This window comes from Halyomorpha halys, unplaced genomic scaffold, assembly GCF_000696795.3.
Source record: "Halyomorpha halys isolate HHAL.00 unplaced genomic scaffold, Hhal_1.1 Scaffold251.1, whole genome shotgun sequence".
Classification (NCBI taxonomy): domain Eukaryota; kingdom Metazoa; phylum Arthropoda; class Insecta; order Hemiptera; family Pentatomidae; genus Halyomorpha; species Halyomorpha halys.
The window spans coordinates 1,298,900-1,320,131 of NW_027106674.1; the positions used below are offsets into that span (position 1 = coordinate 1,298,900).

At 31.8% G+C, this 21,232-nt stretch overlaps 1 protein-coding gene across 6 annotated transcripts in view; it reads right to left on the reverse strand.

Annotated features, from left to right (window-relative positions):
- Dyrk2 (Dual-specificity tyrosine phosphorylation-regulated kinase 2) overlaps positions 1–21,232 on the reverse strand; it is a 279,497-nt gene that overhangs the window by 24,742 nt on the left and 233,523 nt on the right. For 5 of the 6 annotated variants that reach the window (XM_014419786.2, XM_014419784.2, XM_014419783.2 and 2 more), the window contains one exon: positions 20,612–20,680. In XM_014419786.2, the coding sequence (XP_014275272.1) occupies positions 20,612–20,680 (69 nt within the window). Of the gene's footprint in view, positions 1–5,814; positions 5,898–20,611; positions 20,681–21,232 lie in introns of those variants that run through there. The other variant, XM_014419787.2, reaches the window with a different exon arrangement.

Genomic DNA, 21,232 nt, shown 5'->3' on the forward strand with positions numbered 1-21,232 from the left:
GACTCATGCTTTACAGTATCATTTTTTGTCATTTACAAGGCAATCAGTTGAAAGATAAACTATAAGAAAAAATACATTTATCAGTACAAGTTCGAATAACTGAGCAATACTAATCAGTAATCAGTAAATAATGAGGATTTTCGAAAGTATCTAGAAACAAAAAGTAAAAGGAAGATATCCTCTTTTCTTTTACTTGCTAAGCGAATGAAGTCCTACAAAATGAAGCGACATGTTGGTTTATAATAAACAGTTACTTACTATTTCGAGCTACCTGTTTTGACTGCAACCCGAATCATTTTCTTTCATTAAAAAGGAAAATATATTAAGCACGAATATATTAAATTTTATTTTGAGATAATATAATTATTTTTGTAGATGTTTTGTGAATAACTAGAGAAGCCTGCATGTAGATACACTGGCGGAAATATTCTAGTAAACATAGGATTCGTGAAGGGCTAACAGGGTGCGATGAAACTATTCTCATAAATTCAAACTAAATATTGTGCTATGTGTTAACCGACTCAATTGGATTTACAAAGAGATTACAGGGTTCATCACGCGACTGTGTGAGAGAAGCCATGGAACAGGGAGTCACATGTCAGCTACATCGGGCATTAGCATAGCCTGTCGAAGCCACTCTACTGCTACCAAATGAGCTAACACTCTATGCATACAATCACAATTTCAATTCTACCTTCAGCAAATAATACATATAACCCAATGTCTCATAGCACAGGATGAAAATCGACCAATAAACCTGTGCTCCAGGCAGGAATTGAATATAAATAAAATGAGGATCACAGTCATAAGTGGAACCTGGTTCAGTAAAAATCATGATAGTGTATTTTTTAAAGGAAAGTAAAATAAACCTAATGCTTTGAGGGAATGTCGTTCGATTGTTCTAGCGCGGGTAGCCCAATCTACAGTCCATAAAACATACGCCTCAAAATAATTTTAAAATTAAAAGAGTCCATCACTTATTAATTCAGTGAAGTAGTACGTCATAAATCAAGATTTTTTTTTTCTAATTCCTGACAAAAATAGATATACTAGTCTAAACTAAACACTGAAATGCATTCTGCATTTATGGCAACCTTAAAATGGTCACAAAATAGCTTAATAATACAATAAACCAACGAAGAGCAAAATTTTAGGTCCTTCTTTTGGTTTTTTTCTGTATAAATCCCAAAAGGTGGATCTAATCCAAAAAGTGATAATAGAAAAAATATAGGTACTTTAAATTTTGTTTGGAATGACTAAGATTACATTAAAGCTGGTCTGAAGTATCATCAAGTCCACATTGGAGCAGGTTGTTGGTAAGACCAAACCTTAAGTGACGGTATTCAATTGATGCATAATTTAATATTCTTCAATTTTTTTTTGCTGAGATACACCATTTAGAAGTTACAGGCGAAAAACAAACAACTATAATTACTTAATTAAATTGATAATTTAATTAGCATGAGTTTTAGGACAGTAAGTGTGATATAAACTATTTTTTTTAAAAATTATTAGCAGACATATATTTTATGGGCTGGTATCGGGCTCATGTACTATTAGGTTACTATGTCTTGGATAAGTTCTGCAGATTAGGTCATTTGTTTTTTAAGAACGAAATTCTTTTTTTTATTTATTTAATGTGATTTACAATTGTACAAATAAGAAATACAAATAGTAAATATGTGGAATGTTTCATTTACATTTGAAAATCTTGTGAAGGAACCACCCATTGGTGATACTTCAAGCATTAATTTAAATTAGATGGTACCGTGGCCATCTTCTTTTCAGACGCCTCAGAGGATTACCAGGAATTGTTAAGGAAGAGAAATTAAGAATTAATAGGTTAGGATGGGCAAGGAGTTTGGAATGAAAAGACACATATCTGTTTTGGGTCAAATCTGCAACGAATGGGATGTTAAGGTCTTTGTGGATGAGTTTTAACGTCTTTGTAACGTGATAAGGACCATCAAGGATTTTGGATTGGAAGGATTGGAAGGATTGGAAGCGGGAGGAATTTGATGGTTTGGTAGAGCCCCAGAGCTCAATTCCATATGTCCAAATCAATGGGAAGTTTAGAGCGTTTGTCAAGTAGGTATTGTAGCAATCGAAATCTACGACCAGTTTCTTGTCGTTTCAGTCTTGTATGAGGAGTCTAAGTAAGTCTCATGTCAAGATGGAGTCCTAAGTATCGAATTTGTTCAACAGTCGTTGGTGGAGTATTTAGAAAAGATACTGTAGGACAGGAGGGTAGAGGTTTATTACGAAGAGTAAAGGCGATCTGATGGGCTTTGTCAGGATTTATTTTGATTCTCCAGTTTTGACACCATTCTTCAATGGATGTAAGGTGTGTCTGGAGTGTTTGTGATGCATTAGTAGGGTCGTTTACAGACAGTATACATGTGTCATCAGCGTATGTTGTTAGGACTGTGTTAGGGTGGGATGGGAAGTCAGCTGTATAAACCGTGTAAATAATGGGACCTAAGATACTACCTTGAGGAACACCGGCGGACTGAGAAAAGAGAGATGAGTAGGCTAGGTTATGATTTACTTTAAATGTTTTATCAGACAGTTAGGAGCGGATTAAAAGGAAATATGTAGGGGGAAGGAATTGACGAAGTTTATAGAGCAGACCTGGATGACAGACTCGATCAAAAGCTTGTTCAACATCGAGGAAGACTCCCGTGCAGTACATACCGCGCTCCAATGTGGAAGATATGACATCAACCACTCGATGACACTGTTGTATAGTGCAATGGGATGTTTTAAATCCAAACTGGTAACATGATATAAGTGAAGGCCATATAGGCGTTTTAACAAGAGTATTTCTAGGATTTTGTCCAAATTCATTCAAGTGGCTTGGAGGGTTTGGGAAACAATTTTATTATAGACATTTTCCAAGGGTCGGAGAATAGCATTATAGATATAGGTAAGGAATAGGATGGCTTTACGAGAGAGCTGTTTCACAATGTTTGCTGTGATAAGATCGTGGCCAGGAGCTTTTTTAAAGTACGAAATTCAAATTTCATTTTCTTTTGTTTGTTTATTCCAGTACAAAACCCTGAGTAAGAACATACAGTCTAAATTAGACTAAATGTACAATGTGTACAAACAAGAGCTATCATGTATAATATATCATTTAGTACATAAATTATCGGGAGGCCATGTCAAATAACATTTATTAATTACTTAATAGTAAACAGGATTACCGAGAAAATTGCAACGTAGAAAAGCAGGCTTGTATTCTTCTCCAGTTTGTTCAAACTGTGAAGGAACTTCTGAAAACCTGGCAAAACCAAGTTTGGCATGGCTCAAGGGTCAAGATGATTTTGGAACTTTAGATTGTCAACCTAGACTCACAGAAACTAGAAGGTAAATAGACATTTTTGGTCTCTGATATTATACCTTCCAAGACTGATATATCACATCTTTGTTGACTTAAAAGGTTCTGAAGAGCCTTCTTCGCATTGTAGACAGAAACAATTTTGGTTTGAATGTTTTGATATTGTAACTATATTCGCCATTTTAATATGATAAATAACATTATTAGCCTGCTATGTACAAAAATTATGTTTCATTTACATTCCTAATACTTTTTTACGATTCCTCATTCATTCAACATTTGTATGTATGGTCTTTTATTTATTTTTCAAGCTAAGAGATACCAATACCAATAGAACATTGAAAATTGAAATTTTTAATTATAAAATAAGAAATATCTTTTCCTTTTTTTTTTTTTTTATTACAATATAAACACCAAGCGAAGCGACAAATGATCAAGTACAGAGATTTCTATGAGAAAATTAATTCTTTTACAATATGGTAGACAAAAAAAAATCATAAATGTATAATGCAGAGTAAAATCATTTTAAGGAAAAATGAATTTCCTCCAGTTTAAGTTAATATAAGTTGGAATATGGTTTCATGCTAAAGTAGAAAAAAAAGCAAAGAAAAATCTTTATTTTTTCTTGTTAATCTTTTTGCTCAAGTCTTACAGTGAAAATCTATACAGCCCTAGAGTGGGAATGTCAATATTCATTATTCCAGGCTGCCATGAAATAAATATTGACTAACCCAGTTGGTAATCAAACCCACAACTTCTGAACCAGGTACTGTAGGACCCTTCCTCCAACATTGTCACCTAACAGGTCCTTTAAGTTTTTTTTTCCTGAACGAGTACAAAATATTTTTATTATTTAGATAAAAATGAATAAAATATAAGTTTTTTTTTTTATTCGCATATCATTATAAAATTTACAATAGAGAATCTATAAAATATTAATGAATATATACAACTTGTAAATTGTTTGTATACTACCACAATATGTTCCTTCTCCGGATTTATTACAGGAATAAATAAACATTACAGGAAATAAAAACAATAAAACTAATCAAATGAAAGTTATTTACAAATGTTAAGTAGGAATTCCATTACGATGTTTCTCTTAATATCCATCATCTCTAAATGGGTCAGAATTATTATGTCGCTAATGAACTAATTTAATTAAACAGGTGGAAAATTAAGGCTGAATTCAAGGTGACGAAAAGGGTTGGCATGTGGCCAAGCATTATTATTATTCATTAATAATACTGTTCACAGATTAGATCTGTGACAACTCATTAAAATCTTATGGTTCAAAGAATATGCCTAATTTATTTTAGCAAAGTATGTATTAATTTTCTCGGTGACATAGTTAGAAAGGATTCGAAATTCACAAAGAATTGAGTTATTTAGTAACATTTAATAGAGCATAATTGTTTCAGTAATCAAATGCCTGTACGCATTATAAAAACATATGAATAAATATACACACATATAAAGGAGCAAATGATTTCACAAGGGTAGACGAACTGTCAAGGGCATAGAGAACACTTCCGTAATCAAAATGTATTCTCAGTCTTGATGACTAATGGGAGAGTTATAATTATCAGCAATTTTGTTGAAAAACAATGATTAATTATATTATGCGATTACGTTGTATCTATTAGATAAAAGGAAAAATACACTGAACATATTTATTTTCAATTACTTTACAAAAAAAACAAAAATATACGTTCTCAATTTATGAAGTTTTGTAAAGTATTAACAGCTCTAATCAACAAAACAGTCATATCATTTAAAACTGGTGCGTGCTCTTTTGACATCAATGCTGTTCCTAAACATTGCTCAATGGGGTTCCTAAACATTTTTCGGCCAGGCACCCGTTGGAGATAAAAACATCACGCGGCCCTTGTTGGGCTAAAAAAAATTCGCGGCACTCTAGTCTAACTAAAAAAAAAGTCGCCAAAATTATTCTTAGGTTGTTCGGTATATTCACTAGTTAAATTTATTTTTATTTTTTTTAACTTTGAGAACTTGCTTGGGTATGGTAGGGACACCCAGGGTGTCGTGGCACCCAGTTCAGGAACCACTTATCTATGACATAGTATAATTAATCAGCATTATAAAATTAAACTATCCAATTTCTTAGAAATATTATTAGATATCATAAAAATTAATCTTATCAACCCTTGTAACCCACATCATTATTTTTTTGAAGCGACATTATCATCTGGAAGAATTTGTAAAAGACGAAACTGTACATTCGTAGTTTTATCTTCTTGACTAGAAATTAACAAAAGAGCAACAAGTTTTGATTCCTAACAGTAAAACCATGGCAGGTTGCAACAGATATGTCTCTCTTCACGAACTGTTACATATTCAAGAGAACTCACTGTCGTACACCAACGTGGGTTGAATTTATTTACTTCGATAATAATCTAACACAACTCGTAAACAACAGAATGTTACAAATAAATTGCTATTGAAAGACTTACGGAGACATTGGTGGCCAATGAAATAAGCCCACACGCGGCCATCCGTTCATCCACTCCCATCGGGCACAAGAACTAAACTGAACTATCTCCCGACCAGGAGGTCTAGGGGAGGGGAGGGGTGCCGTGACGTCACGGCCGTCTAGCGGGCTGTCAGCTGCCTCGTCCCCACCACCAAACTCTTGACATTAAAATGTCCCGCGAAACAGGTCAATCGCGGAGGTGAAAAATATATTGTAAGAATAAAAGAAGTATTCTCAATAATTCATACAAGGGAACAATGCGCTCACCGTTAAATGGGAGTGACCCAAAAGAGTCGAAATCTGTTCAATTAAAGAGGTCCTATGAACTAAAATTCATATAATTTCAGGAAATGGCAGCTGACCGTATGTAATTAACGGAAGGAAGATGGTCCGGATGGTTGTGAAAAAAAGGGTTCGAAAGAGCGGAAAAAATAGTTATTTGAGACCAAGGTTTGGAGGAGGTGCCTTGTAGGTCTTCATCGGGGGCCATATTCCGGATGATAAACATATCAGTTTATTTTATATATAATCTCTACATTTTCTTGAGACTGGTTTAAATAACATTTGTATCTAAGTCAAGTCTCAAAACACTCTTTATTATTTCTTTAAAATCCCACACATTAAGATATACGATAAGAAAATGATAATAGAGTTAAGTTCATTTGTAATTGTAAAAGTTTTAAAATTTATTCGAAGAGTGACAAAAGAAGATGATTTGACTAAAATTAGTGACCTGGAATTCTGAGCAAATATGAAAGGAAATAATGACTATGAACGAAGCCGGATTTACTTATTCACGTCCTACTTTATTATTAGTTATAAACATTTAAATAACAAAGAGCATCTTTATGATTAGTTTAATAAAAGTTATATAAAGGAAGAAAGGTGCTGAATCCAAAATTTAGGTTTTCCATCTTGCCAGCCACAAACTTCAAAACGAAAATTAAAAATGAAATCCAACATTTCGGAACTTTTTTCACTTTTTAGCGTATAACTGGAAAAGCATTTCTCGATGACAAGCATCCTATATGAAATCAAAGTAGACATTTTTTAAAAAATGCTACTTGATAATTCTTTGCGAAAATTATTATTTATTATAAACTCCCTTCTGACTATCTAGTTTGAACTTGGCGTAAAATTTGAAATTCAAAACCCCTAAAAACATGGAGAACTGTAGAGAAAAAAACTTCTATGAATTTATTCACCTTTTGTGTAACTTAAACGCCTGGACTAATTTTATAGGATGCTGTAGCAGTGTCGCACGTTAGCAAAAAATTAAATATATCGGAATTCTTCAGAAGATAGTGAAGCAAGGGAAAATATTTTAAAACAAACGTAACGAATGCATTAAATAAGCTACACAAAGTATATTTATATGATTTACAATATCTGTCTTCTGAATTCGATCTGATTTTTGTTAAGCTTGCAAAAGTATAAAACGATCCATATTATACCTATGTGTTACATATTACATCATAAGTTATACAATGTGATTATTATAATAGATTATTTCCTTTTAACGTTAAAAATCCAATGAAAAAGATGTAAAAAGACATTAGCAAGGATTAGTAATCAAGAAACATTATCAAGTTATCGCAAGACCTGGAAGTCTTCATTATCTCGGTGTCAGTTATCTGAGATAGGCAGAAATAGATCAATTTTTTTTTTTACGATTAGTTCCAGAAATGTACAGTTAATTTACAACTAATATTTAACAGTTAAACAAATTAAAATATTAGACTTAATATTTCAGATAAGGAACCCTGGTTGGACAGATGCTTCAGCCAGCTTAAAAACAAATGAAGACATTAAATGCATTAGCTAGATGACAAATAAGGGAGCTGGAGCATAATACTGACCCCACTGCCTTCGAAGAATGCTGTTAGCTTGAGAATAGGGAACCCTCCACCTGACTGAATTTAGATTGACATTTTAAATACTGCTTTAGTAAATAATCTTACAAGAAAATGAAATGTTAATATTTTCATACTGCCTTCCTCAGTATTAAAAAAAAAAATTACCAAGATTGTCAATAAAGAAAAAAGGTTTGATATTTGTTGAATTAGGTTAATACATTTTTTTTTTCGACTCCAGTTTTGACCATTGTAGTATGACATAAAATTTTCCTGATAAAAGGTCCTTAAATAATATGTGATGCTAAATATTAGTATAATGAAACAAAATGTAAGGCATTCTTGCCTACTATTGAAGTAAAGAAACTTACATCACATAAGCAGCTAGATATAATATATCACTGAATTTTTTTTAATCGCAAAAAACAAAACAAAGAAAATGCTTATTTCAATCATTATAAATTTGATGGGTTTTCGAAGAATCTAAACTTGTATCTGAGTTGAAATAAATAATTATTTGATAAGAAAAACACAGAGTATCAAATCACTAAGTTTATTATTAATGATCTCGTATTAGGTAGCGAAAACGCAATGCAGAGAATAATAGGACAATGACAATATTTTATCGAAAAAATATTTTAGAAGAACTACGGCTAAGACTGCAAGAGGTCTCGATTCTTTATGAGCTGTAGGGCCATCGAAGAAGTGTTATAGAACCACTTTAAGAAAAATTCATGAGTTATAAAAAAACCTGAGTATGATGAATGTCCGATCCGTTATTGGACTCAAAAGTTGAGCGGCCCGAGTACGCTTGTACCTCATGCAACAATTTAAAGGAGTTGGAAATTCCCATGAATTTCTTTCTTTTCCTAAACATTGTTGCCAAAATTACCTCTTAAATAGCGTTTATAAGCAATTTTGAGTATAATAATCTTTGTGAATATTGTTTCACTAAAATTTTGAGTTCGAAATAGATTCTGAGATTTTCCGGGTTTTCAAAAACTCCTCCTTCTCTACTGTTTCCTCTCATACCTACATCTTATGGTTACTTACAATTCCAAAACCGTGGATAATAAAACGAATAAGTTTACGAATATAATTATATTATGATCTGTTTAATTATAATTGTTTAATATCCAACTAGACGAAAGCTACCTTGGATCTAAGGTCAACATAACATGCATGACTTGGTCCAAGTCCCGTAAATCCTTTGTAGATCATTTGGGTCAGAGTGTACTCTTCCAGTTCTTAGCTACACAACAAAACAGTTTCATAATAAAGTCATCGATTGATATATAAATATAAATAATTATAAACAATTCGATAGTTTTAATAAACAACCCTATAAAACCCGTCCTAATGGTGTGAATTGCACAAAAACCGTCAACAATTTTTACTGTTTTTGACAATTTTCGAGCAAGCGGAGCAGACAGTCGAAAAAAAATCGTTTTTTTTTTATCCAAACCATTCGTACGCAAATTCTATAATAACTGTAAAAATTATGAATTCGTTTTTTCGTTGTAGGTCAATTGGGTTAGACTATTTACGCCTTTAGAGCGCCTCGGATGAAGGCAGGGTCCTATATAAATTAGTACTAATGTCTAATTTACAATGAAAACCCGTAAATAAAATTATCTTATTCCATTGGAAATTACTAAGATAGGAGCACTGGAGGTTAGGATATCAATAATACCCTGAAAAGATAGGCTACATGCTACTGTTGTGAACCAGTGAAAATCAAATTCCAAAAATTGTAAAGGCCAGGAGGGGAGTGGATGAATCTGTATACTTAGAAAACTCTGTAAATTTATTTCTAGAATGAAAGAAATTGCGTTTAACTACCTGATAGTTGATCATAATAAACTTATCGATGTGATACACTGTGTTTTTTAAAATCAAATAATTTTTTATTTAAACCCATATACAAGTACAGATTCGTCGAAAACCCATAAAATTTAAAATTCTTAAAATGTGAATTTTCTTTGTTTTTTTATGGAGAAGAAATCTGAAACGTTTTTTACTGAAACAATTCTTGATTACAGTCCGTATTGTGTAAAATAAAACTACAAAGTATTTGATAATCAACAACTTGTACAGTTGTTTATGATACGCAGAGTTCTGAAAAAGGGAAAAATAAATACACATTTTAACAAGGAAGTACACATTTGAAAAAAAAAAAATTAGCGTTCAGATGCTGCTTCAATTCTCCTATTACTTAAGCAATTTAAATTTTAAGGGAAAGAGATTTTGAATATATTTTAACTATAATGTTGGCTTTACCCAGTGAGGATCGAAAATGGTCCAAAGGAATAAATAGATTTATTTTTTGGGATGTTTCTCATTCGTACGTTGATATGATCTAAATAGATGAAGTCCCGTGCAGAAAGAGGATGGCTTTATTTATGACTGTGATGTAAATGGTGACCACCACGTGCCGGGAGCACGAGGAGCAGAAACCTCACAACAATTGCGAGCACGTTCCAAACAGAAGAACGTGGACCCCCTCGGACCGAAATACTCTTTCTTTATTTAAACATCTAACATGACTTCTCAAATCAATGGTAAGGGTATCAACTTGTTATATCTTGTCAGCCTTCTTATTAGAGTAGTAAATAAACATGGATCTATAGACCATAAAACACTGATTCTATTCACTATTCACAGATAAGATTATTGTTCTTGTTAAAAAAAATAAAAATAATATTCTTTTGTTACTAGATGAACCTTCAGACGAATTAGACAATAATGAAAAATTGACTTCGAAGAAAAATAAGTTATATAAATATATGAAGATGGTCACGGTTGCGGTAAAAAAAAAGAATAAATAGTTTAAAACTATTTTAATGTCCGACGTTTCGTCCCACTTTGTAGGGCTTCATCAGGGCTGTTCAAAGCGAACGGTTGAACTTAGTTCATTGTTATATCTTCATCAAAGTTTAACAAAAAAGACTTAATACTGGCTGGGAAACTCATCAGTTTCAAAACACTGATAACTAACTTCTTATGATTAAAAATATTTTGAATTTTATTCTCCATTAAAATTCCAATTTTTTTTCTGATGTTTTTCTTTCTGGGCTTCATTTTTTACTTTTAATTAATTACTTTCTATTTTTTTTATTAATTTACATTAATAATGTATCCTTTACCTCGAAGTTTCGGACCGTCCATTCAGCTTCAGGTACTTACTATATTATCGTTATCATCAAATCTTGTTTTTTTCCCTTTCATAGTTTGTTTTGTTATATCTATATTTCTTAAAACATTTGTTCAATGGTCACTTTGTAATATTTTTTTTACAGAAGTTCTATTTGAAATTTCATTATACTTTTAAATCCACTGATTTTCACTCATATATTGTTCTGTTTAGGATGATGTAAGGAAACATCATAAAGTGGTGCCTTCAATAAAGAAAATTACTTAATAATTTTTAATTGTTTGTTGTTTGATAATATGTTTTTATTTATTTATTTTTGCTATAGAATGTAAGTGTCTGACTAAAATTAAAGATATTTTCTAACCTAAAGGAAATATGCATTTCGCAAATAGCATTTTAATTACGTTATTGAGGATTATATCAAGGATCAGAAATGCTCAATAAAAAAACAAAACTTAAATAAATAAAAAAAAGAAATACGAACTGTAATGAGTAAATCATTAAGTAAGAAGATGATTAAATACTGGAAATAAATTAGAATTTACAGCAAGAAAAGTTGGTGACTTATTTCTTAAGATAACTTATTAAACGAGTCTCTTGAAAATAACATACAAGTAAAATGAAAAAAATAATAAAAATAAAAATTTCTGGATCAAACCCCTCATTTCCAACACTACAGAAATGTATTAGCACAAGAGCCCAAAAGGAGAAAAAAGGCAGTTATCTCACCCCAATTTTTTATTACTTTGATGTATAATTAATAGTCAAAATTGATGAGTCTGGCAAGTATAGGTAGGGGGAATAAAAAATGGCGGCTGTTTCAAAGCGATAAAAAAACTAATTTTTCATTCGGAGCTCTATATCTTAAAAAGTAGGAACAACACAAGAAAACATAAGAGAATGTAATTTAAAGAAGAGTAAATTTGCTAAAATATGAGCCCTAATAGAGTTCTTTACGTTAAATAGTTTTCGAGATATAGCTTTTTAAAAAACAACATTTCATAAAAATGTTGTATGGGACGTACTAAAAGATCAGTTTAGAGAATTTATTTTGAAAAATTTATATTTCAAAAACCATTTGACGTACAGATGTCTATTAGAACTCAAATTAAAGCTAGTTTGATGAGCTATAAAGTAGTTTATGATGTTTATCTTCATAGAATTAATAGTTTACATGAAATTTGCTAAAATAAATTGATTGATTTAATTTGCCAAATTTATATTCATATGTGAATTCCATAAAAACTACTACCCCTACGAAGATAAGTGTTATAAACTACTTAATAGTAAGTTAAATTTCCTTTATTTTGAGTGTTGGCAGGCATATGTGCGTCTTATGGATCTAGAGATATATTATTCAAAAATCCAACATTTTATACGAACAACTAGAAATTAACATTTGGTGAGTTTATTTTATCAGATATCATAAAAACTACTACTCCTACAAAGATAAACATGATTAACTATTTTATAATAAATTTAACTAGCTTTAATTTGAGCGCTGGCAGATCAATACGTTCAATGGTTTCTGAAATGAGGTTTTTCATAAATCAAATTTATCGTCTGAACAACTTCTTTGTATATAAATCAATTTATTTTAGCAAATATCATGAAAACTACTATTCCTAGGAAGGTAAAGGTCTTAAACTACATTTTAGTCCATTAAACTAGTTTTAATTTGAGTGCTAATAGACATCTGTACATCACATAGTTCCTGAGATATAGATTTTTCAAAATAAATTAACTAACTATTAATCTTTCAATAGATTTTTAAGAAATTTTGGTTTTTAAAAAGCTATATCTCGAGAATATTAGACGTAAATAGCTCTTTTAGGGCTAATATTTCAGAAAATTTACTCTTCTTTAAATAATGTTGTCTTAGATTTTCTAGTGTTGTAGGTAGTTTTTAAGATATAGAGCTCAAAATGAAAAATGTTTTTTAAGGTTTTGAAACAACCGCCATTTTAATCCCCCTAGCTATACTTGGCAGACTCATCAATTTTGACTAGCAATTATACCTAGTTTTAATTAAAGTAATCAAAAATTGGGGTGAGATAACTGCCTTTTTTTCTTCCCGGCTCTTGTACTATAAGAATGTATATCGTTGGTGTTATGAAAAAAGTTTAAATACATTTGTAATGAATGCAACTACCATTAAACTTAACTATTAATCATTATGTGTTTTCTTTGTCAGTACTACATTTTCATATATGTACGCAATTAACATGCAAACATGTAACTCTATAAAGTGAATTGAATTTGTATTTAATGCTAGACCGTAGGCTTGACCCTCGAACCTGCTAATAATATTATCTTATATCCTTACACTTAGTATATGCTATATACTCTTAGTATAGTGTGTATAAATAATTACAAACTGTAATGAATAAAACACAATAAATATTAAGGAATTCTTCCAAAACTCTCATGCATTATAAGGTTTCTATTTATGCAATGAATAACTCAGATATTCTTATGTTATAGAATTGAACTTCAAAACCTTTGGAAATAATTCTAGCATCTAAGACCGACCTAAATATTGAATCGCAGTTTTTGTTACTACAAAATAATGTTAATAAAAGGAAACCTTTAGATAAATAATAATTGTAATAATACCATTTATTCAATAAAAAAGCTTCTTTTAGCATACTTTGTCGCGAATCCATCTCCGACGTAATAGTTATATTCTGCGATTCAGAAAAGGTTTACAGTCGATTGGTATATACGAGAATACAAGGAAAGCGAAGTAAGAAAGGTGAAGATAAAATAACAGCGTATATTCTAAAAATATTAACATGACCCTTTCCCGCTTCTTTGAAGATATATTCGATCCTTTCCTACTTCGTAGAAGATATTCTCGTACAAAAAGTTATATTTATCGAGTTTCGCTCATTTAGGGAACTAATTTCTAAAGGTCATTGTCACCTACGCAGTTCGATTAGGTAAGTAGATTGGAAATTGATGATTAACTGGTAGGATTAAGTTACAGTTTTGAGTAAATATAGGGGTGTTTTTATTTATGGATATAGGTGCTCAATATATGGGTGTGTTTATTTAGGATATAGGTGCTCAATATATGGGTGTGTTTATTTATGGGTGGTCAATTTCATTACAGTCTTATTGTAATTTTATCCAAGTGGATACTCATTTAATACGCACCGCGGCAAGTGGGCTTATCAAACCTAGTTACAATTGTTTGTCTACTTTTTATAACAAATCATACGTTCAATATAATACATTCTTTACTGCACTTATATATTTATATAATTCCAGACTTGTTGAGGAGTTGGCTGTAATAGTTCAAGTTCGTTGACCGCGACCTCTTGAAACTTATGAATAAATTATGTTTTTTACTATGAAGAACCACATGTATTTGAGGTTCTATAAGTCGAATAGGTCTATAGTCGAGGCATTCATACTTAAATTTCGACCAAAGTACATTGCGAAAGTTAGAAACCCCAACAAAATTTTAACTAGAATCTTCAAGCAATTTCTATTTTGGGCACATAAACATGCTCCACAAACAAGGTTCGTGTAGGTAAACTTACTGGTCTAATCTAGAATTCGATATATATGAGCTCACCAATAACGAAATTAAATACAGGAATTTAAAAATAAAAACAATAATAAACATATTAAATATTCAGACATCGTTTTCATTATTGATACGCTTTTTTTAAAGCTATTTTTCTTTTATCGAGTCATAAGCCATAAATTATTTCTATCATACTAATTTTATTACTTAAGAGGTATCGGACTTTGTCAATATTTGGGAAACTGACGTCTTGAGGAAAAGTTTGGTGATTCCTGCTTGGTTCTTACAACAATACAACAAAAACAATCAGTACAAAGACAGTAAAATTATAATTGATTAACTTTTGACCCCATTTTTATAAAACAAATTAATTAATTAATTAATTAAGTCAGTAGTCCTGGTAATTATAAGTACTGAGTTTTTTATTTTTGATATAGCTAAACCGTTTTCACGATAAATTAAATTTTTTTTTTCATTTATTTATTTGTTAAAAAAGTATTCTATGAGGTGTTTTTTATCTTATTTTTACTTGTCACTGAACGATTTGACTCCATTCTAATAGAAATTTCTTCCCGTTATAACTGTACTTGATTTTATATTTTGGACATTAAATATATCACTACGGGAGTATTTATTGACTTTTTCCAATTTTATTATCTTTTGATATTTTAATAAAAAAAGATTCAATTTTTTTTTTACCGAGATACGAGAATGGGCACCAATTCTAAACCTAATTACCTCGTTAATTTATTTTTGCCTTTGCTTCCTCTCATTTTCGTAAATAAAATGAAGAACAGAACGAATATTTCTAATTGGTCTTATTTTCTCAGATTATTCTAGGGAATCGTCAAAACAACTTTTAGATTCTCAAGAGGTTTTCCCTTCGATCAAGTTGCTACACCTTATGGAAGGAGGTAAGGAAAATCTATGTTTCCCAACAATTTTGACCGGGATTTCCAACTTAAAGGAGGCGAGGAGAGAGGGGACTTATCAGAATTCAATGAAAATCACCCTTTTTCCCAATTTCAGGAAAAGTGAACTTCTCTATACAGCGTTCATAAGCCATTTTGTGTTTAATAACCTCTTTATGATACTTTACTGCGTGTTCCTGTTGTAACGATAAAGATGACTCTTTAGTTACTTTCTTTATTTGTCAATAGAACAATATTTACACTTGACATATATAACAAAACATTCATAATTATTATTAACAGAAATGTTCTGTTTTGTTTTAACGACGAAAAAAAAAATCTAGTTTGTCATTGTTAATGATCATTAATTGATCATATGGGGAGAGGTTTCAAATGGGTTTGCCACTTAAAACAAATGTAAAATAATAAAACATTAAATGAATTATAAATAAAAATAGATTTAAAAGAAATATACTAGGGAAATAAAAATGTCGATAATAATTTCGACAGTGGCAAACCCATTTCAAACGTCTCTTTGCTAACGTCGACTAGTGCCGCTGAAGACGTTGATCTAATAATAATCTTGCCACCACAATATTTTTAACCACAATTTTGATAGTTGGAAGTTGATCTCATATTTTCCAACGTTATTGGTTTTAAATTATTGGTTGATATCGCTTGCTATGCCCTTGCCTTCAAACAGAACTTGCTGGCTACTGAACCGATTAGATAAACATTGACGGACAGAAGCGGTTGCCAGAATGACGGGGACCTTAGCCGTCCGATACCGTCAAACAAGTAGGATGGTTCACGCCAGTACATCATCACGAAATTTATTTCCCGGCACTATATCTATACAGGATGTACATTACTTAGCTGGGGTAAGAGGCACGCGATGTCATGGCAGCTCGTCTGATTTTATAATCCCTTCAGGATGGGTTCTTCGTCCTCTTAACATTCGTTTACTTTGGGATAAACAGTTCTGATGTGGGACTAGGGAAAATAGATCAATATTTAATAAGGAATTGTTGTTTCTAGATGGACTTGAGAATCCAGCCACAGATATTAAGTACAGCACAATCAGGATTTTTTATGAAATAGGACTTACAATAAACGATAGGATCAGAGAGAATAAAGGCTTTACGTGCTCTTTATTTTGGGTTTTTAAAATATATTAAAAAAGTAAGAAATTGAAAGCAACTAATGAATCAAGGACAGCAGGAGGTGGTTGTGTTGAAGAAAGTGAAAATGACGTAGCAGGGTTGAAGGTGTTTGCTATCAGGAAATTTGAGGAATGAAATGATATGAAAGGCGAGTGTCCTAATGAAGGCTCTGATAAATTTCCATTTTATAATCGCTACTGCAGTCGAATCAAGCAGCAACTCAGCTTTAATGAGCCTGAGAGGAATTAAAGTTGGATTTTGGAAAATATCACTAGAGATCTAAAATTAATGGATTTGAAATGATTGAATGGAATGAGGCAACTGCTAATAAGATATTATTTCTTTTCAGCGGTCCCTCTCCATAACGTTCATTAGCCAGGATTACTTTAGATTGAGGACCAAGTGATTTATTAGTCAGATTTTAGCAAAATATGTAAGTATCAATGGAAATAAAAGAAAACGATTATTATAAAGTCCAGCCTCTCGTAAGCCTTGTACCTTGGTTTCAAGCTTTACCTTGACTAAGCTGAACAGATAAATCAATCAAAGAAAAGACAAGGCTACAGACAAATCACGGATGCACACAAAGATGCCTCATGAAAATCAGATAAGAAAAAGAGATAGAAATTGAAAACTATGAAAAACCCCGGAAGACCCCGGCCACATTTTATTTAGATGCGAGTAATATAGAAAGAAGAATTAAAAGTAACACCTGAAGAAGGAGCTAAAATTTCTAAAAAAAATCAAGAGTCTTCTTTTTTTTCTATACAAAAATTCAATATAGAATTTAGTAAAGTCAGTAAATTCAGAAGATTTTTTTTTAATCAGAACTATGACAAACCTTGACGATCATTGATCTAATAAAAAAAAAAAGTAATGAAGTCTGAAATTTTATTTTAATTTTTCGCGTTGAGATTGAACTAGTTAAGATTTCAATACACCAGGCACCTTAATTGGAGCGGCGCCTAAAGGAGCAATTATAACATTAAGAAACAATCTAAAGCTTTTTTTAGACTAACTAAGTGAGCCTGCTTTAAGCACTCAGCAATTTAAAAATTTAGAACAGAAGCTTTTAAAGTTTAATTTTGTACTTACAAATATCACTAAATGATTGGTGGTACGGTATTAATTGAAAACCAAATGAATAAATGGAATATTTAATATGAAAAAATATTGAATTTGTAGAAAGATAAAGCAAATTCATCTTAGTTCAAAATTCACAAATAGGATGTAAAATATATCTAACATACATAATTATGTCTGAGGACTTATCGGGTAAGTTATAAAAATACTTGACGGAATTGAAAATAAACATAAAAAAGAGAAGTGAAAGCGCCATAACATTCACATCAAGACTAAGAGTGACTGATTGGGCTGCAGTTAAAGTTATGCCATTGTCGTGTAGCTTTATATACCTGCCTGTACCGGAGTGTGTAGGGCTATTGGAAGGGGAGGGCACGAGACATCTCGCGTGCGACACCGCCTTCCAGATCTGATAAGGCCAAAGTTGCCATTGACATTGCCCTATGAAATGAAAATTAGAAAAAATAAATCTTACTGGAGATAACTTCTGAAACATGACGTTCACAGATAGAAATAATTTTTAGGAAGACAAGGTACACAAATTAAAAACCACTGAAATATGAATGTCTGATATCGGCGATGATAAATAAGCTTGAGAAGTCTCAAGGAATAATGAATAACTAGTTACCAGCTACAACAAAAGGGGTTGTTATATTCCTTTATAATCATTACAATAATCAAGTTTGTATAAAGAAAAAAAAATGCTACTCTGTGATAGTACCAATTGCCATCGGCAGTATATGGACTAATATAGGTACATATTTAAACGAGAGATGGCCTATGTGAATCAAAATGGGATAACTGGTAGGATTAATAAATAGGAAAAACGATTTCGGAGAGAAGACCGGACAAGAAATAACGAATAATGAAATGGAGTGAGCGTAAATATGTAAATGAATTAATTCAATGATTATGAGCTGAAGAGTGAATCTGGAAAAAGAACTGTGCAATATATATGTAAGGCTGATAGGGTTACGGTGTGGAAGGCACCCTGAAATTACTAGTGGTCACTGAAAGATTCAGTAATTTCAACTGGCTTTTAAACTGAGAAATGAAGGGCCTATTTGGGCCACAGAAGGCAAATCGTAAAAATGAAATATAGATTGTTTTGATCTCATTTCGAAATTCACAGTTTCATCTGGAAATATTCATGATGAAGTGACAGAGATGATAAAAAATAGGACTCCTGTATCCATCAGCATAGCAGCAATACATTAGGATATCAAATATAAATCCTTATAAAGAGTTTATTTTTTATCACTATTATAATTTTTTTTTTCGCCATCCAAGGAACCTGCGTTCAGATACGTAATAAAAGGGGTAAAGGGACAAAGAGAATATGCATATATAGTTTTTCTATTAGAGTGATGGGCACAAATGAGAGTTAAAATTTCTGGGATATGAATATGAGTACTTTAACAGTAAGTTGAAATGACATCGACCAAGAAGGGGAGTGAGTAACTGCACTCCCCTATGATAAAGCAACGACCTTTTTGTTCTAACATGTTCTAAATTCATCTTTCTCTATAACTCATCTAACTTTAGCTTGTTTTTAGCAGCCCAGCATGAATTCGGTTCAGATTTTTTTGAACTTTTTTCTGTCTTGTAAGTTGTGTTGGAAGGGGAAGGAGTTGTTTAGTTAAAGGGGCCTCTACATGTTGGCCGAGCCATGGCGAACTCAGACATACGCGAGCATGTGGATAGTAGGGCTTGGTTGGCCTAGGCTCGTTGCCGAGCCGTCGAGAGTCGGTTTTTGGACACAGATCAAAAGGGTTCGTGAGAGCGCTCGTGTAGCATCTACACTATTGTTCTTTGTCTAGTTACAACTGAGAGCTATTAGGAGGTTAAAGGTGTTTGTTGGTACTTTTTATAATAAGTTTTATATTTAATCTTATTTATTTATATTTAATTTCCTTTCATTTTCTTTTTTTGTAATAAAAATAATACAATCCAAGTGCAATGGCTGAAACCACTATTACGTCCGCCATGTTTGCCTCTCTGAATAACACTGACATGTGGATGGCCCGCTCTTTGTTGCCGAGCATTTGAACGAGCCTCCGATCCGTGGCGAGCGGCCAACATGTGGATCCACCTTTAAGAATTTTATATAGACTTGATGCAGAAAATGATTGAGGAAAATTGGTTTATTGGTACAGATGGCAATCGTAATAATTGATAAGAGAGAACCCTGGGGATCGCTCGGAACAGGGTCAAGGTTTGGGAAGGTTTATCTCGAGCGAGTACACAGAGTGAACGATCACAACGGAAATATTTGAGTCACAACCTCGTCAGTTGTACAAAGAGAAGATTCCTTATTTAGGGAAAAGAACCCAAATATATCAAGTTGGCCAATGCTATTCATTGGAACTGCTCATGGCAGCAAATTATATCAAGTAGCCGCCTATAAACCGAATTGAGGGGGAAACGTTTGGACGATGAGAGGTCTTTTATTGCTTTCCAGAGGCTCAAGCTTGATGATAGCACTGGAAATAGAATTCTGTAAGTAGAACTAATGATTATTGAAACGAATAGAAATAAAATCCAAAAACTACATTTAATGGAAAGCTATCATTAGGGTAGGATTTGAAGATGGTAGGGCGTGAGGAGGTGAGGAGCCAAATGATGAAGGGAACTTTTTATAAAAAAATAATGCGGTTATGGATAATTAATGTATTTAACAAATGGTGACAACTGCAGGCTAGTTTTGGGACTAAACTACTAAAAGTAGCTGTTTTTTTTTGTTTTTTTTAAACCAATGGGCTGAGTGATAGTTCTATTCCTTCTACATCAAAATTTTCAACCATGACAACTCATCTAGTTTTTACAAACATTTATTCTGTTCCATGTTACATAATAGTAATCTGTTTTGTTTAGTTAACTGAAGTTTTTTTTTCAAATAAGTATTTAAGCAGTGGGCATTGATAGTAATACCGATGATTCTCTTTTAACCTCTAAGTGAAAAAATTATCAACATAGTAGTGACTGAAAGTTATATAGAATTCACTAAATATTTTATTAGTTATATAAACATTAATACCCATTAATTCTATTTAAGTAAATAAATGGAATGACATTTACCTTTTTTAGATGTAGCCTTATCGCACTTGTTATGAGACAGTTACATTCCACACCAGTAGGGTGTAAGTCCTGAAAATTAAAAATATCAATGTATTACTAATAGTTTAATTGGTTTAACACACTAATATTCATTAATTCATTGCCATAATTATTATTATAACTGGGCATACAATATTAATATAGGTATATATATTAGTAGATGAGCATGTGCATTAAAACCATATTACAGAATCATTTGTTCCCCCAAGCAGAAAACTGGTTAATAATTTGTTTGAAAAAAATATTGATTTAGATAGGGAAAAAAAATAGAAGCTTTTATAACAGGAGAATGAATTAATTTACCGTTTCCTAGAAGATCTAAGCAACTAATCTCTTGAAAAAGAGTTCTTTCTTAAAATGTTGTCTATTATATTATATTTCAATTGGATCTTAATCGCTCGGATGAAAAAAACGGATAAATTATCCTTTCAAAAAGTATTAGTAGAAACAAGAATTTGAAAAATATTAATTAAAACAAAAACTGTCAAGTAATTTGACGTTTCAATATGGGAATTGCACTTTCACTTCTGCGTTGAATTCCTAGGAATATGATCACTTCAAGTAAAAACTTAGTGAACATGA